The sequence below is a fragment of the Callorhinus ursinus genome, unplaced genomic scaffold (assembly GCF_003265705.2).
Source record: "Callorhinus ursinus isolate GAN/ISIS: 27379988/994484 unplaced genomic scaffold, GSC_fseal_2.0 scaffold25, whole genome shotgun sequence".
Lineage (NCBI taxonomy): Eukaryota > Metazoa > Chordata > Mammalia > Carnivora > Otariidae > Callorhinus > Callorhinus ursinus.
This window is the reverse complement of record NW_027397087.1, coordinates 10,308,522-10,333,106: the sequence shown is the minus strand read 5'-3', so window position 1 is coordinate 10,333,106 and position 24,585 is coordinate 10,308,522. Positions and strand designations below refer to the sequence as shown.

Genomic DNA, 24,585 nt, shown 5'->3' with positions numbered 1-24,585 from the left:
TGGTGCTGTGGTGTGAGGGTACGAGACAGGAGCAGGGGTCTGGGAAGAAACAGTGGCTCTCTTGTTCTCATCTTGCCTCTTTCCACTGCAGCAAACAGTTTGTGGATTTGACCTTCTTCGTGCCAATGGTCACTCCTTTGTGTGTGACGTCAATGGCTTCAGTTTTGTCAAGAATTCGATGAAATACTATGACGACTGTGCTAAGATTCTGGGGTAAGAGACACAGTGGTCTGGACTGGGCAGAATGGGCTTAGAGAAGAAAGTTAGAAAGCTTTTGCTTTATTTTAAATAGTGTAAAAAGGATTTAAGAGTGAAAAAGGAAAATAGAAAAAGGGCTCCTTAGCCGTCTTGCCTTCCTAACGCTGCACTCTGTTAACAGTTTTATACATACCAATGTGTCTTTTTCTACCATATATAAACAAATTATATTTATTGTACTAAACGTATACTACTTTAAAACTTTTCTTTTAAAAAAATTTACCACATGATATTTAAAAATGTGGAAAGAATGATGCATATGGTGAGTATTCATGTATTCACCGTCAAGCTTTAGAAATAGAATATTAAGAATTGGGGTGCCTGGGTGGCTCAGTTGGTTAAGTGGCCGACTCTTGATTTCTGCTCAGGTCATGATCTCAGGATCCAGGGATCAAGCCCTGTGTCTGGCTCCACACTCAGTGGGGAGTCTGCTTAAGGATTCTCCTTCTCCCTCTTCCTCTGCCCCTCTCCACACTCACATTGTCTCTGTCTCTAAAATAAATAAATAGATCTTAAAAAAAAAAAAGAATATAGCTGAGGCTATATTCTTGCTAATCACACCCCTTGCTAATTACATCCCTTTCCCACCCACCCAGAGATAACGACAATCTTTAATTTGGTGTTTGTCATTCCCTTCCTTTTTTTTTTTTTTTTTAAGATTTATTTATTTTAGAGAGACAGCACACTCTAGAGAAAGTGGGGGAAGGGGCAGAGGGAGAGAATCTCAAGCAGACTCCCCACTGAGCACAGAGCCTGATGTGGGGCTCAGTCTCAAGACCCATGAGATCATGACCTGAGCTGAAACCAAGTGTCGGACACTTAACCAACTGAGCCACCCAGGCACCCCTGTCATTCCCATGCATTTGTTAATACTTTTACTACATCTGTGTGGTTTTTTGGGGGGCATGTTTTTAGACTTTATATAATGTATTCTTCTACAACTTGCTAGTTTTCGTGAGCTTTATTCACATGTGTGGTTCTGGTTCATTTATTTTCATACAGTTCTTCATGTTTCTTCTAGGAACACCATCATGCGGGAGCTTGCTCCACAGTTCCAGATCCCATGGTCCATCCCCACAGAGGCTGAGGACATTCCCATTGTCCCTACCACATCTGGCACTATGTGAGCAAAAGTATAAAATCTGGAGTAACCTACGTAAGGCACCTGAGTCAGACCAATGGTTACTTTCTGACCCTATACCATCTGACTAGTGGAGCCTGGGTATCTTCCAGGCATTTTCCTTGACCCTACCTATTTGCCTAATCTCAGATAGTTTTTCCTCTGTTCTTTGTCATGTCAAATAAGATGAAATGATGAGAGTTGGTATGGGAAGGAGAGGCTCTAACAACATTCCCTATCTTAGGATGGAACTTCGTTGTGTCATTGCAATTATTCGTCATGGGGATCGTACCCCCAAACAGAAAATGAAGATGGAGGTGACACATCCAAGGTAGGAAGAATGTCCTAATTTAGACAGGTTTTTGTGAGGGAGATGGGCATGGGGCAGCTCCCCAAGGTTTGAACGGTCTCACCCCATGCTGAAGCTTTTCCTTATTTCTTCAGGTTTTTCAGTCTATTTGAAAAACATGGTGGCTACAAGACGGGGAAATTAAAACTGAAGCGGCCTGAGCAGCTACAGGTAACGTGCTGAATCTGGCTGGGAGGAGCAGTGCTATGGGAAAGTTAGAGAAAATAGGATTGGGGGCCTCAATGAGAGGCCAGGATGAAAGGGTAACTTGCCAGGACTTGGCCTCCTGCATGGATATCCTGTTATTTCCTCTAGGAGGTGCTGGATATCACAAGGCTGTTATTGGCTGAACTGGAGAAAGAACCAGGTGGTGAGATCGAGGAGAAGACTGGGAAACTAGAGCAGCTGAAGTCTGTGCTGGAGATGTGAGAAAGGGGGTAGGAAAGGGGAGCCAATGACAGTGAGAACTGAGTGCTGGGGTAAAAAGTAAACTGTGAATTTATCCTACAGGTATGGTCATTTCTCTGGCATCAACCGGAAGGTGCAGTTGACTTACTACCCTCATGGAGTAAAAGCTACTAATGAGGGGCAAGGTAAGATATAATACCCCCTTCCCATTACCATTCAGGTCTCTTATTCTTAAACCTTTAGATGACCTCTATCTTAAATCACCTTTCTGGGCTCCTCAGAAGACCTGACATTTAGACATCCCCACTATTTTCCTTAGATGAGACCTATTCACTGCCCCTTATTCCTGCAGACCCACAGCGGGAGGCCCTGGCCCCATCTCTGTTGCTGGTACTGAAGTGGGGTGGAGAACTAACTCCTGCTGGCCGTGTTCAGGCTGAGGAGCTGGGGCGAGCTTTTCGCTGCATGTACCCTGGAGGACAGGGTGAGTATTTTGGAGGTAACTAGCAGGGCTTGGATAAGATGATTAGAGAATAAGTTGGGGGAATGAACAGTTGGAGGCAATGGGGGAGTTAATGGGGGAAAGAGCATTCTTTCTTCCATGTGGGTATTTATAGCAGTCCATTCCTGTTCCTCCCCGTTACCCCCAGGTGATTATGCTGGCTTCCCCGGTTGTGGGCTGCTTCGTCTCCATAGCACTTTCCGCCACGATCTCAAGATCTATGCCTCTGATGAGGGCCGTGTCCAAATGACTGCTGCAGCCTTTGCCAAGGTGCACACTTACAGTTCTCCCACAGTCCCAGCTTCCGTTAGGTAGAGAAACCGAGAGGTTGGAGAACTAGTTGGAAAATGTCAGGATGTTTATGTACTGACTCAGAGAAGTTTCTGCTTGTGTCTGACCCATTCTATACTACTGAGAATGAGCTGAGAATAATTAGTGGGGGTAGGCCCCTTGACCTATACCCCTCCCATTTGATCTCTGGGACCGTGTAGGCCTAGAGGACGTAGACTGGAAGGAAAACTAATAGATATTGTGCTTCCTTTCCAGGGCCTGCTGGCTCTAGAAGGAGAGCTAACACCCATTTTGGTACAAATGGTGAAGAGTGCCAACATGAATGGGCTCCTGGACAGTGATGGCGATTCCTTGAGCAGCTGCCAGCATCGAGTGAAGGCTCGACTGCACCATATTTTGCAGCAGGATGCCCCTTTTGGTCCTGAGGATTACGATCAGGTCAGGCTCTCCCTATTTTTGTGCCCAGCATACCCCCATCCCAAATTCCTAGACTTCTAAATAATAGTGATCAGTAATGGTACTTACTACACGGTAGTAAGTACTACATTGCTTTCCATACATTATCTCATTTAATCCTTACCCTTTGAGGTAAGTATGGGTCTGCAATCTCTTATCCACAGTTTCAAAAGCAAAAAAGATTTGGCACCAAGATTCAATTGGTAGCAAAACCTGACATGATAAAACTATTTCTAATTCATATTTATTTTGTTTAGTGTGAATAGTCATATATTGTAGAAATGTAAATGTGTTTAGTTATGCTCTAAGCCCTGTTGGAGATATTATATAACATGTGGCATATGTACTATATTAGCTTCCTAAAGTCTGAAAAAGTCTCAGTTCCAAAACTCAGCAGGTCCCAAGGATTCTAAATGAAATAATGTTTTAGTTATTTATTGATGCGTAAAAAACTACCCCAAAACTCAGTGACTTAAAATGATATCCATTCTATTATCTTACTTATAGTTCGAGGCTCCTAAAATTGCCCAGATACTGGCCAGATTTTGCGGCTGAAACCATCTGAAGGCTCGCCTGGGTTGCTGAGATGGCTGGGCTTTCTCCTTCTTGCTCTCCCTGTAATCTTAGAGCCTCTCCTCTCCACATGTTTTCTCCATGTGGCTTCTTAGCATGGTAGCCAGACTTCTTAAATGGTAGTTTAGGACACCCCAAAAGCAGAAGCTTCCAAGCTGTTTTATTTTTTTTAAGATTTTATTTTTTTATTATTATTTTTTAAATTGTATTTCTTTATTTGAGAGAGAGAGCGCACATGCACGCACACTTTGGGGAGGGGCAGAGGGAGAGGGAGAGAGAGTCTTTTAAGCTGACTCTACGCTGAGTGTGGAGCTCAACACAGTGCGTAATCTCACAACCCTGAGATCATGACCCAGCCAGAACCAAGAGTCAGACACTTGACCAACTGTGCCACCCAGGCGCCCCTATTTTTAAGGTTGTGATCTCATGGTTGTGAGATCGAGCACCACATCAGGCTCCACACTCACTGGGGAGTCTGCTTGAGATTCTCTCTCCCTCTCCATCTGCCCCTCCTGCTCATGCTCTTTCTCTCAAATAAATTTTAAAAAATATTTTATTTTTAAGTAATCTCTACACTAAATGTGGGGCTTGAACTCACAACCCTGAAATCAAGAGCTGTGTGCTCCACCAACTGAGCCAGCCAGGTGTCCCCCTTCCAAACTCTTAAAGTGTAGGCCCAGAATTAATTAATGCAATGTAACTTTGTGGTTTTGTTGTTATTGTTGTTGTTGTTTATTGGTTAAGCAGTCACAGGGCCAGTGCAGATTCTAGGCAAGGGGAAGGTGACAAAGAATTAATGACCATATTTAATCCATCATAAGAACTGTGGACTTGTACTACTTTTCTCCCATTTTACAGATGAGAAAATCTAGGCAACCTTTCCAAGGACACCCAGCTAGTATGAACCCAAGGTGTCTCACCTGAGAGCCCAGGCTGTTAGCCACTATAGTGTACTGCCTCATAGTATTAATCACAGTGGATGCACTTCCCCAGTGTCATCTTTTTTTCCTATGTATCCTGCCACGATTGACTGGAGATCATTTGCCAGACAGTGATTTTATACCATCCAACCACTGGTAGCTCATTTCTGATGAGTTCTTTTTTAAAGAAAAAAAAATTTTTTTTTAATTGTAGTACCACTTGAATCATTTTTTTTTTAAAGATTTTATTTATTTATTTGACAGAGGGAGACACAGCGAGAGAGGGAACACAAATGGGGTGCGGGAGAGGGAGAAGCAGGCTTGATGGGGGGCTCGATCCCAGGACCCCAGGATCATGCCCTGAGCCGAAGGCAGACGCTTAACGACTGAGCCACTCAGGCGCCCCTGGAATCATTTTTTTTTAAAGATTTTTTTTAAAAATTATTTTTGAATAATTTCTACACCCAACATGGGGCTTGAACTCACAACCTCGAGATCAAGAGTTGCATGCTCTTTGACTGAGCCAGTGGGGTGCCCCTCACTTGAATCATTTTTAAGCATACAGTTCAGTTGCATTAAGTATATTCAGAGTATTGTGTAACCATTTCTGCTAGGTTCTTCAGTGAGCTAAGTAGCTGTGCACATTGCCTGGAGAATGTCCATTTTTTTGTATTTTTCTCTGAGCAAGACTTGATAAGGGCAGGATCTTGCTCTCTTATGTTCCAATCCATTGCTCAATGTCAAATTCAAAAAGCTAAAGTACTTTCTCTGGGGCGCCTGGGTGGCTCAGTTGTTAAGCATCTGCTTTCGGCTCAGGCCATGGTCCCGGGGTCCTGGGATCAAGCCCCACATTGGGCTCCCTGCTCTGTGGGAAGCCTGCTTCTCCCTCTCCCACTCCCCCTGCTTGTGTTCCCTCTCTCGCTGTGTCTCTCTCTGTCAAATAAATAAACAAAATCTTAAAAAAAAATTTTTTTTTAAATAAAGTACTTTTTCTTTCTCCCTTGCTTCTTTTTGCTAGCAAAAAGGACCTAATTGAATGTGTGCATTCCACCCACAGGCCTCTTTTCCCTTCCCCATTCTTCATTGACTGTCACTGTCCTGAAAGCTTGAGCTGGAACCGAGCTCTGAGGCAGGACCTCTGCTCTAAGGTCAAGCTAGCATTTTGTTAGGAGGAATAAGATTTTGTTATCTCTATTACCCACTCATGAAACATTCTATGGGGATTTTGAAGGGTTTTGGTTTAATCTTTATTCCGCAGCATTTTCTTTTCTTTCTTTCTTTTTTCTTTTTTTTTTTTTTAGAGAGAAAGAGAGTACATGCAAGCAGGGTGGGGGGCCGGGGCTGAGGGAGAGCAGAGAGAGAATCTCAAGCAGGCTCCACGCTCAGTGCAGAGCCCAATGCAGGGCTCCGTCTCAGGACCCTGAAATCATGACCTGAGCTGAATTTAAGAGTCGGATGCTTAACTGACTGAGCCAGCCAGGCGCCCCTCCCCAGTATTTTCCATGTGTATTTTATTTATTTATTTTTATTTTATTTTTTTAAAGATTTTATTTATTTGAGAGAAGGGGGGGTTGGAGAATGAGAGTACATGAGCAGAGGGAGGTAAAGATAGAGGGAGAATCCCACGCAGGTTCCATGGCCCAGCGCAGAGCTCATCGTGGGGCTCAATCTCACCACCCCAAGACTGTGACCCAAGCCAGAACCAGGAGTCGGATGCTCAACCAACTGGGCCACCCAGGTTCCCTGACCTAGGTTCTTTTATTGGGGGTTCTAAAATACATATGGGGTGCCTGTGCTGGACATGGAGCCTGCTGAAGACTCTCTCCCTCTGGCCCTCCCCAACCCTCTCTTAAAAAAAAACAAAGAGCCTAGGTCTATTTTATTTCCTCTGGATTCCAAGACTTTTACCCTCAACCCTTCTTAGATGACTGTGTGTTAGAGCAGTCCCCTCATCCTAGAACTGATAGTATGCCATGTAGCCTAAGAATCCTCAACGGAGTGAGCCTACAAACAGATCTTACTTGCAGGTAGTTTCTGTAATAAGCTCACAGGATTCTGGGCAATTGGCACAGAGCCTATCTTGCTTTTCATCTCTCTGTTCCCCATAGCTGGCTCCCACTGGAAGCACTTCCCTCCTCAACTCTATGGCTGTCATCCAGAATCCTGTGAAGGTCTGTGATCAGGTATTTGCCCTGATTGAAAACCTCACTTACCAGATCCGGGAACGGATGCAGGACCCCAAGTCTGTAGGTAGGTGTGAAGAGTACTATCTTCCCTTCAAGGTTTCCGGTATGGATGGGTTCCTCAGGCATTCCTGTGTCCTCTCCTAAATATATGAGACAAGGCATTCTCATTCCTCTGATTCTGCTGCAAATTTGTTAGGGTCTTTTGTTAGAGATAAAATCTTTGGCTCTTTCTGACTGTCCATCATCCTTCCAGACCTGCAGCTCTACCACAGTGAGACACTAGAGCTCATGCTGCAGCGTTGGAGCAAACTGGAGCGTGACTTTCGACAGAAGAGTGGGCGCTATGATATCAGTAAGATCCCTGACATCTATGACTGTGTGAAGTATGATGTGCAGCACAATGGGAGTCTGGGACTTCAAGGCACAGCAGAGTTGCTACGTCTCTCTAAGGCATTGGCTGATGTGGTCATTCCCCAGGTGTGTCTCATAGCCTAGGGGGATGGGCACTGGGAAAGGAAGGGAAGAAAAGCAGAAAGGAGGGATGGTGTGGGAACCAGGGGAAGGAAACTTAGAGAAAAAATAAGTTGAGTTGCTATAATTCTCTGGCTCTGATTAAGTGCAAGAGGCTAACTGAGGAGAAACCTGGAGAGGGGGAATGTGGTGGATATGAGAGAAACCCTAGACCTGAGGTGAAGAAAAACATCATCTTGGGCCTAGGAGTATGAGGCAAGAGGGAAACAAGATTCACTGAGGTACTTTTTCCTGGCCTGTGGCCCCTAGGAGTACGGGATCAGTCGGGAAGAGAAACTGGAAATTGCTGTGGGCTTCTGTCTTCCACTGTTACGGAAGATACTACTTGACCTGCAGAGAACCCACGAGGATGAGTCTGTCAACAAGCTGCATCCCCTGTGAGGGAGGGCTGGGAGGGGTGCTGGATGGAGGGAGGGGTGTGTCAGGGAGCCCTTGGGGGAATATAGGCTGGGACAGCTTGGGGAACCAAGGATAGAAGGAATCCTGGGGTGGAAAGGAGAGAAGTGTTTGAGATGGGAGGAAGGAGTTTGTGGAGGGGTGGGAAGAAGATTATGTGACAGTGTAAATGACTTAGCTCTTATCTCAGGTACTCCCGAGGGGTGCTCTCCCCAGGCCGCCATGTTCGAACACGTCTCTATTTCACCAGTGAAAGCCATGTCCACTCCCTACTCAGTGTCTTCCGTTATGGGGGACTTCTTGATGTAAGGATCTTTCTTCCTTCAACCTATGAACACTTTTTCCCAACATTCTTTTACTCTCCTCTTCATGTTTCTTTTTTACTGCAAGCTTTCTGTATTCTCTTTCTCTCCCTGCCCCTTCCCAGACTCCCTTGTCCTTGGGCATTAATTTTCTTCTTCTTATGTTCTATAGGAGACCCAGGATGCACAATGGCAGAGAGCTTTGGCTTATCTCAGTGCCATCTCAGAGCTCAACTATATGACCCAGATTGTCATCATGCTTTATGAGGACAACACACGGGTGAGGAGCTAACACGGTGGGGTGAAGAGGGTGCCCCTTCTTTCTCCTCCTTCCCATTTTAGAAAGAAACTTACATATGCTTATAATTTGTAGAATTCAGCTAGGTGTGATACCCAAGCACAGCATGTCACAGAGAGGTACCTGGAGGTTCCTACTAGAACAGAAAAAGTGTTTTGGGTTGGTGTTGAGCCAGAGAAATACCATGGAACATAACTCTGCATTAGGGAGGATATAGAATTTGGGAAGATGTCACAATGAGTCTTTTTCTCTCAAACTTTGTTATATCTTTTTCATCTGGCTCCACAAAGATAAGTGTGGTGTTGTATGTATGTGTATGTTGTATGTATGTATGAAGTGTGCTGCTGTATGTACTGTAGCAAAGCTGAATTACTGTGGGAGATGGATGGAAAGAGTTGTGGAAGTCATATGGGGTGGTGAATCTCAAATGGTGGAGGTGAGGGAATGAGGATCTTTTAACACTAGGCTATAGTTAAGGGGAAGCTATAATAGATCAGCCCCAGAATGCAGTAAGATACTGAAACCTCAGCCCTGGGAGGATGTATCCTCTGAGTTCCTCTCTATTGTCCCTGTGGTCTTCCACCACCATATCCAACTTTTCCCACTGCCCCTTCATCTGTTGATGCCCCATAGGATCCCTTATCAGAGGAGCGGTTCCATGTGGAGCTACACTTCAGCCCTGGAGTGAAAGGTGTTGAGGAAGAAGGCAGTGCCCCAACTGGCTGTGGATTCCGTCCAGCTTCTTCTGAGGTGGGTCTGAGTGCTGGGATTTTAGATTAGAGGATTTAGGAACCAAGGGATGGGAAACTTGGAAATAGTATAGGGAGGTAAAAGGATTGGGGAGTCTGGGATGAGGAGGCTGGAGGCCATTAACATCCTTCTGATCTGTACCTGTTGTTGGGTAGAATGAAGAGATGAAAACAGACCAAGGCAGCATGGAGAACCTGTGCCCGGGGAAGGCATCGGATGAACCAGACCGGGCATTGCAGACTTCACCCCAGCCCCCTGAGGGCCCTGGCCTCCCAAGGAGATCACCCCTCATTCGTAACCGAAAAGCCGGCTCCATGGAGGTAATGGGAGGGGCTTGGGAGAAAGAAGTGGTGGAATTGTTAATGGGGCAATATCCATGAATCCTCTGAATGCCCTTGGGGGATTCTTGGGACCTTAGGCAGAGTCCTCCTGTCCCTCGTGGACATGTTTTACTTAATTTCTTTTTCACAACTGGTCTCCCAGTAAAGCTCCTTTAAGCTGGTTGCTACTTCTGAGATTAGAGAGACGCCCGTGAGAGGGGCCTGAGAGATAGGATATTAAGAGATGAGATTGAGGAGGAGGCCTCTGGATGAATTTGAAAAGGCTGTTCTTTAAAAGGAAATATAGTGGAAACAGCATAAATTTCTGGGCTAAACTCCCAGCCTGATACTTAGAAGCTGTGTGACCTTGGACAGGTAATTTCTCCAAGCCTCAGTTTTTCATCTATGAAACACAAGTAATACCTACCATATAGATGCTCTGTAAACAGTAATTATAATAATAAAACAACAGCTATTAAAGGCCAGACTCTCTCCATCTCTTTGTTGCCTTGGGTAAAAATTATAGCTCAGACAGGAGCAATTATGTGACACTTTAATATCATCCTTTTAGGGTTACCTGTACTCATCCCAGAAAGGGAAGCAAGTCTGGAAGTCTCTGTCTTCCCTCTGTTCTGATGAGGAGCGTTATCAGCCTGGGCCTGTGTCCGTTATTTTTGGAGTTTGTTTCTAGGCCTGGTTCTAGTTCTTTAGCCTAGAAGGAGGAACTATTGTAAATGTCACATTGTGTCCAGCTAACTGTGCTGATGTTTTTGTTCAGGTCTTTTTTCTTGGAAAGATTTTTTTCCCTCTTTGGCTCAATGATACTCTTTTTGACCCCATGATTTATCCCTGTCTCAGGGACTCTGTCTGATTTGGGCCCTGCTTTGACAGATAAATCTATTCACCTGGCTCTGTACCAGCTCTCTGTCTTAAAGGAATTGGTCTTTCATTTTAGGAATATCTTAGAAGAATCTGTAACTACCTTATATAGGTTCAGCCAGAGGTTTACAGTTCAGATTTTGGAGAAAGCTGAGAAAACAAACTACAGTCTGTTTTGGACTTATTCTTTTCTTCCTGATTATTTTACAGTAGGCTTGATGTTATGAATACTCAGAGCTTCTTTAGGAGGAGTATGCATCATTTTCTCTTTGAGGTGTAAGTTAACTTAGTATCCACAGTACACTAGTACCCTACAGACCCATGTGGATTGATCAAGCGGACAAGAATGACGTATAATCTTCATCAGTAAACTGTTTCTCCACATCTAAATGTCTTCCCCATTCACATGGTCTGCCAGTCTCTCTAGCACTGTTGTGCTTAACCCTTTTTTTTTTCTTCTGGTTTAATCAGTCAAGAGATAATAGGCAAAGCAGAGCTCTCTGTGTATCATCTCTCAGACTTGATGAGTTGGCTTTTTTCTTTCAGGCCTACAGGAAGCTTCCGGTTGTAATCACATTTCTTCCTTTTAATTCCTAGTGTTGCTTATACCGTGGCTCATCCAGGATGGTGGTTGCCCAAGATATGCTCCTCAGCTTTGCAAGAAAATCTTCTCTCCACTCCTTGGTCACACAGCCTTTTAATATTAATATTGATATTTTCTTTCCTTATTCTATAGGTATAGGCATTAGTATTCTTATCCTTATCGACTACAACCCTTCCCCCCATTCCTTCTCCTCTTGTCATCTCATATTTTTGGACAGTTTTAGAATACAGAATCTGTGACCTTCATAGAAGCTGTGCCTTGGTGATCATCCTCTCCAGGCCTAGAACTAGCTTTGCCCAGTGGGCACTGGGGCTTTTGGGAGCCTGGGAGTTAAAGGAGCTGTGACCGGCTTTCCACCCGGTCTGATTTCAGGTCATGAACATGCAGTGCACGGGGAACCTGGACCTGATCCCCTTGCGGGGACGGCGCCGCAGGAGGTCAGGAGACCTCCCCAGGCCTTCCCCAGCCATCGGCCTACAGCCCCGGGCTGTGTCCACCACTCACCTGGCATCCTGCACACAGGTGTCCCTCCCTTCTTCATCTTCCTTTCCTGCTTCTGTCTTTGCCTTTTGGGACCTAGGGACTCAGAACACTATCTGGGGGTGGTGGTGTGTGTGTGTGTGTGTGTGTGTGTATGTGTTGGGATTTGTGTGATTCGGCCCTTGTAGCCTTTTTAGAAATCTGTTTCATGTCTCCAGACATGGAGGGGAGGGTTTCTTGGTGCAGATAAGAAACTGAGTGTGGTTGCCATAACCACAGCTGTCCCATGGAAAGAGGAGAGGGTAGCCAGACTTTCCTTTTTAGCATGGCTCATTTATTGTGATTGGCTTTCTGAATCCTGTGGAGGGATAGGTAAGATTAAAGAACCCTTCTCTGCTGAGAACTGAGGTTGAATAATGATTTCTCAAATTTGGGATGGAAGGGCTGTGGGAACAGGCATCTTGGAAATACAAGTGCCATCTGGTGTATAGGATTCCCTGGATAGTTCCCTCTTCAAAGTACACTCTCCATTCCCTTTTCATTATTCCTCCCCCATAAAAATCCTTTGGTTCTTCCAGACTTTCTGACATTGCTTGGTTTTATAGGGGCAGGAATTCAGGACCTGGGTTTTAGACTTCTTGGTTGAGGTGGCAAAATGGTAATATAGAGTCCTTTTTCTCCAGGTGCTTTCTGAGACTTCATCCTCGAGGCCTGGTGGCTACCGGCTCTTTTCATCTGCACGGCCACCAACAGAGATGAAGCAGAGTGGCCTAGGTATGGTTTTCCAGCATTTCACCTATTGTTGGGAAGGGGTGTCTGTCTGTGCTAAAAGGTTTTATTGTGGGTAACCTTAGTCACGGATGTTGGGGTCATCTAGCCAATGGAATTGTTGGGTGGGGCTAGGGAGGATGAATTGGGAGAAGCCATGTTTAGGTGTGAACTTGGATCCCAGATGATTGTTTCCATTCCAGGAAGGTGTTTGTCTTTTGTTTTTTCACACCAACCCCCATTTCTCTGGCTCAAGGGCATTTTTCTGGCTCCCCCTCTCATTCCTTATCTGTCCTGGTCTAGCCCAGACCTTCAGGGACCATGGAGACTCTGATACTTCAGAGTTATCAGAGACAAAACTATAAACAGAGGTACTTGTGACCTCCTTATAAGTGTCCTATTCCTTATTTGGAAAACTTGTGCCATGTCTTCCTCTGAGACCTGTGTTTATTGTATCCCTGCTCTGGCCCCTCCTACGTCTATGCCCTCTCCTTCATCCTTTCCTAATTCTGTAATTTTTTTTCCTTCCTTCCTGAAATTTGAGGGACATATCTGAGACTGGTGTAGTGGCAGAGGCTTCTCTCAGGACTTTGAGGGAATGTCTCTTGATTTTTTTGATTCCTGGAGAGGGGTGGAGAACATCATTCAACCTTTCCTAAGAACACAGACTGCAGGAAGGACCAAGCCTCAGAGGGTATTGTATTCTTTGGGAGTGGGGAGTGGTCCTCGGGAGGGGCTGTCTTTGAATACAGGGTCTCGTGAGCCAGTAAGTAAAACCGGCAATTAGAGACAATTATGTGGGGTCTGGACTTGGTCCTCCAGCTTCTATCTTGTCCTGTTCTCTCCATTTAGCCCCTTTCATTTTTCTGTTACTTTTGTCCTTGACACCCAATTTCTTGGCTGCAAAATGCTTAGCTCTGGACCAGCAAAGGGGAAAAAGGTTTTGGTAACTTTCCTGGCTAATTTTATGGGAGTAGTTGCCTTCTAGACCCCTGAAATGAGGTAGATGGATTGGGGCATGAAAAATAAATGACAAATGTATAGATCTGTGACATGGACTTCTCTTCCCAGAAGTTTCAGTAAAGAATCGGTTTCAGGTAAGCTGGAAATGAGGACAGTTGTGTCTGGCCTCATTTAGGTAGGAATGCTGTCAAGAACAAGACAGAAGTATGAGCGTGAGACTGGTTGACAGATGGTGGTGGTAAGGTAGACACTACCCTCTGAGATGATCCTAGGACTGGACAGGGCAGGATTGGCAGGACTGCACCAGAAAATTATTTAGTGAAGGAAGTAAATGTAGAACAAAGCTCAGGTGGTCTGGGATAAAGCTAGCTAGTTTTAGCTTCTCTGAAGAAAAGTGGACATATTTAACAGCCTTTATTACTCTCTGGAACCCCATTCCAGAGCCTGTTTATACAAGAAAGGTCGGAAAAGTTGTTGCATAGAGCAGCAATCTTGAATTCCAAATTATTAGCCATCTGAGCTTTCTTGATTTCTATAGTGACCTTGAAATGCTGAGATTCCTGAAACCATGGCCCTTTCTTTGTGGGCTCAAAGGAAGTTGACCTTTTTTTCATTCTGTCCATGTCTGCTATGTTAAGTTCCGAAGCTAAACCCAGACTCTTGGCTAAGCTGGATTTGGAAGTAGAGAGCCAAATCCCATAAACTTGGGTATCAATCTTATCTCTTCCCTCCCACTCTGTCCTCATGAGCTGTAGTAGGAAAGGGGACTGTAGAGTCCCAAACCTATTCTCAGTCGTATTTGGAACATTGAGTGGTTTATTTGATGAGATTTTTAAAGTTTTATTTACTCCTGTGGTTGGCAATAGAGCTCCCTTTGCTTTCTTTGAACTTACATGTGTAGGCATCTGGCTTTGAGCATAGGGCTTATAAGGCAATAAACTTTTGAGAGTAGAAAAAACATGGCTTTTTTATTGTTTCCTATTTACCATGTCCTCCTTCTTAACAGGGTCCTCAGCACATAGTAGGCATGCCCTCCATGTAATCACCTGACTCTTCACATGTCTTTCAATTTGTGTCCATCTTCACTTCAGAAACAATGCTCTGTTTCTTCTTGATGAAAAAATAATTATTTCTTTCCTAACTGAACACAGTTGATCTTCAGAATCAGAAGACCGGATTCCAGTCTAATTTAGCTTCTAACAAACTATATGACCTTGAGCGAATGAGATCCCTTTTGAATCTCAGTTTCTTTACCTCTAAAATGAGAAGATTGTACTAGATGATCTTTGAGTCCCTTCCAGCTTTAAAAATTCAGTGAGTCTCATACTTCTTTTCTTGGGAAAAGTGAAAAAGGCCTGAAGAGAGAGAGAAGGAAGGGCATGTTGGATTAAAGACTTAGGAGGAAATGAAAGAACTTAGGAGGAATAGGAACTTATGTGAACTTGGAATTTGAGCTGAGTGCTCAAAACGTAGTCTCTAGTTTCAATCAAAGTTCTTTCCTTTTAAGTCTATAAGGGACTATATTTCTGGGTTCTTCAAACTCTATATCCAGGGTAAGGAGCACTGAATTAAATCTAGGGAGATCTAGAGAGATCTATCTATTTTTTTTAGCATTCCTAAGATGTACCTGGAGAGCACAGTCTACCCTTCCAGTAACTTTGAGTCCCCTAATATGACTAACCCTGTATTTGTAGTGGCCTCTTGTATCTGTGATGTAGATCTTCAGCAAAATCCCTACCTTGCTTGCCCAGTATAGCTATGGACAGTAGTGAAATCTGTTTGTGGTTATGTGTAGTGACCACATAGTGGTGGCTCTGAGTGACTATGTGTGTGTATCTTCATGTTGTCATGTGAATTTATGTGTACTTCTGTGTGGTAATTGCAGCTTTATGTGGCTACTAATGCACTCCCGGCCTTGCAGGCTCACAGTGCACGGGGCTGTTCAGCACCACAGTGCTGGGCGGCTCCTCCAGCGCCCCGAATCTTCAGGACTACGCCCGCAGCCATGGCAAAAAGCTACCACCTGCCAGTCTGAAGCACCGAGATGGTATGTGGGTGGGTTTTGGGGGGCAACTCTTTTCTTCATTTGTCCCCCAGCACAGACACAGCTCAAGAACCATTTGTACTTAGGATGGCACTGACACTGGCCTTATAACAAGTGTGTTTCATCAATTATAGAGGGGAGAAGGAACCAAGAACCCATCCACCCCTCCATTTGCATTCCCTCTCGATGCAATAAATACTACTTATTTATGCTTATCCCTTCATGATCTCCCACATACAGCCCTGCTACATCAATTTACTCCACCTTTATATTCTTTCCTGGATTCTGGCCTGTAGGAGTAAGGACCAAGGAGGATGATCCATGGTCAGTAAAAATGCAGTGGAGTCTTGATTCAAATCTAGGAAATCGGGGATGGGGAAGTTGCTCAGCCAAGGCAGGAAAGATGATATGGAAAAAGACTGGGGGAAGGGATGAAAGGTTTTACGCAGATTTCATTTCCAAATGACCAGAAAGAGGATGTGGTGGTGAAATTAGGGTTGTTTGTGGGGCCATATTGTGGTAGAGATGACACACAGTTTCCTACAAGGAGATTATACCAAAGGAGAAGATTGAAATGTGGTAGTCAGGAATCTAAGGGGGGAGTGGGAGCAGGTCATATACTAACTGTAAAGAACAGAGTATATTGCGGGCAAATTCCAGAGCAGAGGGTGGGGACAGGGGTGGGTGTAATCCCCATGATGTCTTTTCTCCCCAGAGCTCTTGTTTGTCCCGGCCGTAAAACGATTTTCTGTGTCGTTTGCAAAGCATCCGACTAACGGTACGTTTGCTTCTGACTCAACGTCATTCCCCCTCATCATGTCACCTCCAGACACTTAACCTCTGAGTTCTGACACTGACTTTGCCTCTGCCTTCCACTATGTTGACCACGTGCTGTCTCTGAATGAACCACTCACTAAGTGTCCCTCTTGGGGCATACCCTTTGTTGTGACAAACTTTAGTCTTGGCTGCAGCGTGGCTGCCCTATCTATGTGGAAACTCAGGGACTTATGTCCATGGTCACCATCATCACCATTCTGTCACTTTTTTAGCATCATCCCCAAAACATTAATTAAACCCTTCCTTTTCCCATCACATGACTGCTGGGCTTTGTACAAATACAACAGTGGTTCTCCTTCTTAGGAAGAGAATAGTATTTCCTGTATCATCTCCATGTCTTCTTTTTTATACCCCTCTACTCCTCAGCTTATACAGTTTTGGTCTTCCTGTTTTTTTTCTCCAACTCTTTGTTGGAGTGAATGACTAATTTGTTTCTCTCATGGAGCAATGCTACTACAGGTCCCAGTTCCCAAGCGTACCCCTAAGGGTACTGGTCTTGAGTTTATAGTTTTCCATCACCGTATTCCTATCTCCTATCATTGTGTGTACTTTATGTGGCTCTTGTGCTCCTGACATCTGCTTTATGTTACTACTAACTTAGGGCCTGGGCCTAGAAAACAGGAGCCCAGATTGATTTGGGATAAAGAGAGAAAGACGGGAGTAGGAGGCAATGGGTAAAGGAAAAGGGATTGTACCTTGAATTATACAGCATGTGTTACCACACAGTTTCCTGGTAGCCCCAGCCTACCTAAGACACTGCTATCTCAGAGAAGGTTGAAGTGAAAGTTGAGATGTCTCCTGGGATTTCTGGGGGAGCTTAGGAATGAATAATATTTCAAAAATATTGAAGAACTGGTCTGGCCGTACTAAGGTGGGAGAGTTTAGAGATCTGTGTAAACCAAAAACTGAAGGGCAGTGGTCTCTTTGTAGGGCATGGCAGGGGAACCAAGGGCTTACTCCCTGTTTTATCCTTTATATTCTTAGTTTTTTTCTGCCTTGTATCTTGTTTTCAAGGTAAATCCAGTTTTCTTATACATGGTTTTCTTCTGTCCAAGCACTAAGTCTCTCCAAAGGAGGTAAAATTAGCCTGGCTTCCTGGCTGGAAAAAACTCCTTAGCCAATGGCAAGTGCTAGATTTTAGCCCAATCAGGCCATACCTCTCCACTAGGCACTGCTGAAATTTCCCTAGGTTGGCTAACCCCACCCCCACCCCGGCTCCCATTTGTGCCTGTGATAGGAGCTCCCCTTTCAGAGTGGCGTTACTGTGCCTACACATTTAGTTTCAAATTCTTCTGGCCTTCATATGCCACAGTAATCTCCAGAGTAGAACTTCATGCACCAGCCCCAGCCCCACAGCCTGGGACTTGGACTTAGGAGATGTGTTACTTAGAATATAAAATATAGTATTGGGATTGGGGCCCCTGAAATCAGAGTTAAATCACTGATCTCCTACTTCTTAGGCTTTGTGAGATGAGATCCAGATCCATAAAACAGATCCTCAAACCTATATATCTCTAGTTCCCTGAGGCCTTGATTAGCAGCCTCACCAGCTGAAGAAGAGATGAATTAATTCTACCATAAGGAAGAGAAGAAGAAAGACCTGGATAATTCAGTAGAGTACAGGAGAGTAAATTCAAGATCTCCTCCAACACCCTGCACACTTCCACAGAGGCCTTCTTGCCATTGTTCTTCTTGTACTTGAGTTTGGAAGATAAAGTGCTTGAGAAGCCAGAATCTGGGATCTCCCTGTTGGTATCGGGAGAAATTTGGAGCTATTATGTGTCTTGCTAAAGAGTACCTAGATTTAATATTTCCCTCAGGACAATATGAGGGCTCTATCCCATGGTCAAATCTTGCTTGACTGACGTAGCAATTACAGAGTGGATGCTTTGTCTACAGTTGCTTATGGCAGATTAGTGACAACAATATGCACCCTACTGTCCCATCATCACCATCTCGTTGCTGTGATGTCTCACTTTGAAATAGCAGCCGGAAAACCTGGACCTAGCTTTGGAAAGGAGGCAAGGCAGTGCTGTCTCCTTACCTTAATGAAAGAACACATCTCAGTCATCCCTGCCTATATTCCTGATAAGCTTCTGTCACATCTTATGACTACACTGAGTATACAAGTATGGCCCATTACTAAATTGCCCACTGAACTCGCCAAAGTAAATTGATATAGTGGGAAAGAGACTGTGGTTCACCCTCATCCAGAATGTTAGAGTACCCATTGGATTTACCAAGCCCATTATCTTCTAGGGTACAGTTAGTGCCTGAGTGGAGCTGAAACCTCTTCTGACTTTCAGACTGAGGTCTCTGAAAACCATAGTCTCATAAGATCACTCTGTGGAACCACTTTTGGTCTGGGAGTTCTGAGCAGTCATCTTTTAGCTACCTTGACCTTCCTTCTCTATACCAGTATCTTGTCATCAGGTCTTTAGACCCCATACCTTTTTCCTAGGATCTTTTCCTTACTGTTTCTCCTATGCCCTTTCACTGCCTTCAACAGTTTGCAGTTGAATTGCATATATCCACAAAGTTTGCAAGCAGCTAAAATTGTAAGTCGTTCAGGATTGAAGCTTTTCCACTCACCAGCTGAACAAAGTTGGACTCACCAGCAGTGGGAAGAAAATACAAAATTATCTAACTTTTTTTGGCTTCAGTAATGGCTACAGAGTCCCCCGAATCCTGAGATTTATGCAAACATTTTTTTAAAATCTGTGTATTTGGACAAGAGTAAAGGCTGATTAGTCAATATTGTCATTTTTACATATTGATTCTCTTTTTTACATACTCTGTTTTTTTTCTTTTGTTTTAAAGGACCTTTATACCTGGTGTCCTGTCAATTTCCTTTGCCATCTCCCTAACACCAGCCCTGTTTGTGGCTATTTTGGAGTCTGGTCCAGAAGGCCTGGCCTGAGCCTTTAGGAGCCTTTTTAGCTTCAAACTTTGCTTTAATACCCTATACCATTCTTGACCCTCTTCTCTAAGTGACTTTGAAGCTTTGCATCTCTATACCAACTTTATAAATACATTCGTCTATGAAGCAGGCCCTAAGTAGGGTTTGTCCAGGGACGAACAAGGACACTAGAGCTCTAATCAAGACTCCAGCCACAAAACTGCCAGCTTACCCCCACCTAGAATGAGGTGATTGCTGTCTGTAAGCACTGAATTAAGCTCAATGAAAGAGGGGAGGGCCTTGCTGTATGATGATGCCTCAGTAGCCCCTTCTTTTAGACTCAGTGTGATGCCGACACTCTTCTTCCCTGCAAGAGATACCCAGTTGTTCTGACCATCTCTGCTTCTCTCTTAGCTCCCCTTGGAGCTGAGTGGCCCCACCTCCCAGTAATGCTTGTGCCACTCAGTGCCCCCCTCATTGTCTCTCCCTCTTCTCTTTCTTTATCTTTGTGCTTCCTGCCGTGGTCCCCCCCCATCCCCTCCAGAGCTGCTGGATGACCAGCACCCTGTGGTCCGGTTGCTGCGCAGTTTTTCCTCTGACTGTCCAGGGGGCCGGCCAGTCTCCTTGGATGCCACGCTGGCGCATCACCTGCACCAGTGCTCCTACCACCTGCGCCTCTTCCGGAACTGGCTGCGCTCAGGCCAGGATGACCCCGAGTGCCTCTACGGTACCCCCTGCCACCAAGCTGGCTGCTGCCACTACCCTGGCTGGGACTGACTGCTTTGCTTATTGCACTTCTGGCAGGAGAGTCCACCTATCCCTTTCTCCTGTTTACCCTAAGTTTATGTGACTTGCATTTAGTTGCTTGGATATGGGATTGGAGCCAGACTGCCTGGTAGCTGTAGCATTGGCTGCTCATCCCCTTACTATCCTCCTTCCTTACTGCCTCCTAATGTTACCCATTGCCAGTCCTATTCAGTATAGGAGTAGTCTCTTGCCCTGAAATCTGTTCTTGTCTCTATAACCCTCTGCTCCTACCATCCTCAAATGCAAACGTTTTTCTAGCCACTCTGAGGAGCTAGAGACTGTACTTCTCCTACGCTCCTGCCACAAGAGTACAGGGGGAAATTGAGGCACAAAGGTCCTAATTGAATCTTTGAAGCAGACAAGGGCCAGAGTTAGAAGACGGTCAGGTATAATCCTTTTGAATTATAGGTTTTTAGTCATTAGTGAACAGGAGGCTATGTCTTACATAGATATTGCTGTCCTGTCTACTCTTAGTTTCTTTAAGGAGTTATAAAGAGACATAAGAAAGATTGGGGGCTGAAAAAATGCTTGGGATGTGTGCTTCTTGATCCTCCAATGGGGGGTTCATTTTTTTTCATCAACAGGCCCTGGGATTAGGGTTATATATTTAGGTTTACCCTTTACCCTAACCAGACTGGTGAACCTACATTGGAATTGTTGGGTTCGGAGAGAGAATCAGTATTTGTTCTTCTTCCTAAGGATTTGCCTCATTTTCCTGATGGAATAGAGAAATACTAGCAAGTCTGGGGTTTTTGAGTGAGAGCAGAGGGAGAAGCTTTGATGTGATGGAAATGACCAAGAAAGAACTTCCATCCCCTAGCCTGTTCATGCATGTGGTTTTCCTTGGCTGAGCTTCATGTGTATTGCATGCACTCCAGCTTGCTTCCAGATATTCTAGCCTTCCTACCCATATCCTAAATCTGCATGAATCCTTCTTCAGATTCCATGCCCTCCTCCTTAATCTGGTTTTCTTTACATGATCCCTGAAATCTGTTTCTTCCCAGCTCCATGACCTCCCTACCTCATTTAGACCTTCAGTTTCACCCCTTACCTCTGGACTTGTGTTTTATTCCCCTAGAAAGAGCAAGAGCAATGTAGGTGCTTACCCTATTGGAATTCTGTTGATTTTTCCATGGGTCATTGCAGGCTCTCCATGGGTAGGATGAGAGGTGATTTGATTCACTTGGAGGCCTTAGCAGGTAGACTTCTTAGGAAATCTGGAGGTGAGAAACAGACACCTCTAGGGGCTCTAAAGAGTTCCCTCTCCTGAGATCTTGGATACCCCATACTCCAAAAGCCACGGACTCTCCTTCCTGATGGCTCCCAGGGACTCTCCATGCTTCCTTGGACAGTTGGGGTATATCTGGCAGGAATAACATTGACTTTGCCCATCTCTTTTTTAACAGGGTTTGAAGGGTGTTCCATGGTGCCTACGATCTACCCCCTGGAAACACTGCATAATGCCCTTTCCCTGCATCAAGTGAGTGAGTTCCTGAGTAGAGTCTGCCAGCGCCATACTGATGCCCAAGCACAGGCATCTGCAGGTATGGAGAATACTCTTATCTTACACCCCTGTCTCTGTCCCTACTCCTATCATTCCTAGAATGTGGGTAATAAATTGAAAAGATAGACACTCCAAAAAGACACAAAAGTAGATTTGAAAAATTGTTTAATTGCATAGGCCACTTTAACATCATAACTTCCCAAGTTAATTTATAAATTTAACGTGATTCCAATAAAAATGCTGATGTTTTTCTAAAGTCAGACAAATTGAGGGGCGCCTGGGTGGCTCAGTTGGTTAAGCGACTGCCTTCGGCTCAGATCATGATCCTGGATTCCCCGGATCGAGTCCCACATCGAGCTTCCTGCTCAGCAGGGAGTCTGCTTCTCCCTCTTGACCCTCTTCCCTCTTGTGCTTTCTATCTCTCATTCTCTCTCTCTCTCAAATAAGTAAATAAAATCTTTAAAAAAAAAAAGATTTGAAGTCAGACAAATTGATTCTGAAGTTTTCACTGAAAAATAAGCAGGAATAGCCAAAGAACACCCTGAAAAGAGTAATGAAAAGCTTTTTTTTTTTTTTTTAGGATTTATATATTCATTTGAGAGAGAGTGAGAGAGAGAGAAAGAGCCAGGACTGTGTGTGCATGAGCTGGGGGAAGGGGCAAAGGGAGAGGGAGAAGCAGGCTCCCCGCTGAGCAGGGAGCCCCACATGGGGCTCCATCCCAGGACCCTGGGATCATGACCTGAGCCGAAGGCAGGCACTTAACTGACTGAGCCATCCAGGCACCCCAGAGTAATGAAAAGTTACTAGCCCTATCAGATTTTATAACATTCCATAAAACTTCTATAATGAAAACGCTGTTGTATTCATACGAGAATAGACAGACCAATCAAACAAGATAGAAAATCTAGAAATAGATGAAGTTAGCATTTCAAAATATTGGAGGAAAGACAGACTTTTTTTTTTTTAAGGAATAAAGTCCAAATATAGCTGAAGTGTATCTTTTTTCTTTCAAAGATTTTATTTATTCGTTTGAGAGAGAGAAACAAAGAGAGAGACAGAGAGAGCACAAGCAGGAGGAGAGGCAGAGGGAGAGGGAGAAGCAGACTCCCTGCTGAGCAGGGAGCCCCACATGGGGCTCAATCCCAGGACCCCAGGAGCTACCCGACTGAGCTACCCAGGTGCTCCAAGGTAGACTTTTTAATAAATGAAGTTGGCACAACTGAGTAGTCATATGACAAAAATTAAAATTGAATTCATACTTCATACTATATACCAAGATAAACTCCATATGGTTCAGAAATCTAAATGTAAAAATTAAGCAATAGGTTGTTCCAAAGGCTTGTCCTTCCACAGAAACAGCAAAAAAAATCAATCAAAAACTATCAGAATCAGCTTTGTCAGAATCTGGAAAATAATCAGAAGTTTGGAGCAACCAGGAAAATCCTCAGTCAAGAGAAGAGGTAACTTAAGAGTGGCAGGAAGCTTCCCATCATTTTCCTATCTCTTATCCTACCCTCTGCCCAGCCTCAGCAGCAGTCTTACTGGTGTCAGGGCATGTTCTCAGTGTGGAGCTCCGGTCGCTAGTTCCAAAAGGAGCAGAACAGACTTTATTCTCAAAGAATGCTCTTTGTCGGTTCTAACTTGTCTAACTTGAAGATCTGTCACAGGGTGCTTCCCTTTGTTTCACCGAGTCACAGCTGAAGAGTAGCTGCGTAGAAAGTGTTCACTGGAAACACTGTAAGGCAAATGAGCAACATGCTGCTGCCTGGGGTAAAGCTGATAATTGAGGCAAACAAGTGTACTGGAAGTCTGGAGTGAAAACTTGGGGAGAGAGTTTCTTTGGAAAATTAAGGCATTCAAAAGCCCCCACATATACTGGGGAATTTAGAAGCCATGTGCATGCCTAGGGAAGGACACATGCGCAGAAAACACATGAAATGACCCTAAGATTTTCCCTCTGGACGAACTCTAGACTCAGCACAAGCAAGAATTGAAGGCTAAGAGGGATTTTTTTTTTTTTTTTTTTTTTTTTTTTGCTAAGAGGGATTTGTAAACAGTCTAGCTAAGTGTTGAAGGAATACCTCAACATAGAACCAATCTGCAAAGCCTGGGAGAACTCCCCTCCCCTCCCTTTGCCTCCTTTCCCCCCATCTTCCTCTCCCCTTCTTTTGGTTCTTGGCATTCAAGGAAATCCTTGTCAGAACGCTAGCTGTGGGGCACCTGGGTGGCTCAGTTGGTTAAATGTCTGACTTCAGCTCAGGTCGTGATCTCGGGGTCCTGGGATCGAGCCCTGTGTCGGGCTCCCTGCTCAGTGGGGAGTCTGCCTCTTGCTCTTCCTCTCCCTCTGCCCCTCTCCCTCTGCTCATGTTCTCTCTCTCTCTCTCTCTCTGTCTCAAATAAATAGAGTCTAAAAAATTTTAAAAAAGAATACTAGCTGTGAAACAAGCTAAAGGAACAGAGATTTCAGAGACCACATATGACAAAGAAGACAGACTTCACAAGAATAGTTTAGAAAAGTCACTAAACAGCCACAGCCCACGGCAAACAATGAAAACAAACCATAAGGAGGGGGAATAATCTGATATTCAGAGTTAATACTATTATAATACTCAAAATGTCCAGTTTTCAACAAAACACTATAAAATATGCAAAGATGACAGGACGGTATGGTCCATTTACAGAAGAAATTAACAGAAACCATCGCTAAGAAAGCACAGATGTTAGACTCACTGGGACAAAGAATTTAAATCAGCTATCTTAAATATGCTTGAAGAGCTAAGGGAAATGATGGACAGAGAACTAAATAAAGGAAATCAGGAGAATGATGTCTCAGCAAATACAGAATATCATTAAAGAGATAGAAAGTATAAAAAGAAACCAAACAAATTCTGAGACTGAAAAGTCTAACAGAAATGCAAAATTCACTAGAAGGTTTCTTAGAAGATATGAGCAGGCAGAAGAAAGAGTCAGCAAAATTAAAGATAAGTCATTTGAAAGTTTCTAGTCTGAGGAGGAGAAAGAAAAAAACAATGAGGAAAAAAATTAACAGAGCCAAAGAGATCTGTGGGACACCATCAAGAATACCAACATATGCGGTGCCTGGGTGGCTCAGTCAGTTAAGCTTCTGCCTCCAGCTCAGG

The 24,585-nt window shown here is 44.3% G+C and overlaps 1 protein-coding gene across 19 annotated transcripts in view; it reads left to right on the top strand.

The window, feature by feature from the left end:
• PPIP5K1 (diphosphoinositol pentakisphosphate kinase 1) overlaps positions 1-24,585 on the top strand; it is a 46,134-nt gene that overhangs the window by 7,399 nt on the left and 14,150 nt on the right. For 7 of the 19 annotated variants that reach the window (XM_073876898.1, XM_073876892.1, XM_073876895.1 and 4 more), the window contains 22 exons: positions 92-213; positions 1,280-1,381; positions 1,623-1,709; positions 1,823-1,898; positions 2,043-2,152; positions 2,238-2,320; positions 2,488-2,619; positions 2,786-2,907; positions 3,184-3,366; positions 6,986-7,127; positions 7,317-7,540; positions 7,844-7,971; positions 8,181-8,295; positions 8,465-8,572; positions 9,224-9,340; positions 9,496-9,660; positions 11,516-11,665; positions 12,307-12,397; positions 15,276-15,401; positions 16,114-16,176; positions 19,679-19,861; positions 21,348-21,485. In XM_073876898.1, coding sequence (XP_073732999.1) covers positions 92-213; positions 1,280-1,381; positions 1,623-1,709; positions 1,823-1,898; positions 2,043-2,152; positions 2,238-2,320; positions 2,488-2,619; positions 2,786-2,907; positions 3,184-3,366; positions 6,986-7,127; positions 7,317-7,540; positions 7,844-7,971; positions 8,181-8,295; positions 8,465-8,572; positions 9,224-9,340; positions 9,496-9,660; positions 11,516-11,665; positions 12,307-12,397; positions 15,276-15,401; positions 16,114-16,176; positions 19,679-19,861; positions 21,348-21,485 — 2,767 coding nt within the window. The remainder of the gene's footprint in view (positions 1-91; positions 214-1,279; positions 1,382-1,622; positions 1,710-1,822; positions 1,899-2,042; positions 2,153-2,237; positions 2,321-2,487; positions 2,620-2,785; positions 2,908-3,183; positions 3,367-6,985; positions 7,128-7,316; positions 7,541-7,843; positions 7,972-8,180; positions 8,296-8,464; positions 8,573-9,223; positions 9,341-9,495; positions 9,661-11,515; positions 11,666-12,306; positions 12,398-15,275; positions 15,402-16,113; positions 16,177-19,678; positions 19,862-21,347; positions 21,486-24,585) is intronic. The other 12 variants (XM_025884266.2, XM_025884270.2, XM_073876897.1 and 9 more) reach the window with 11 other exon arrangements.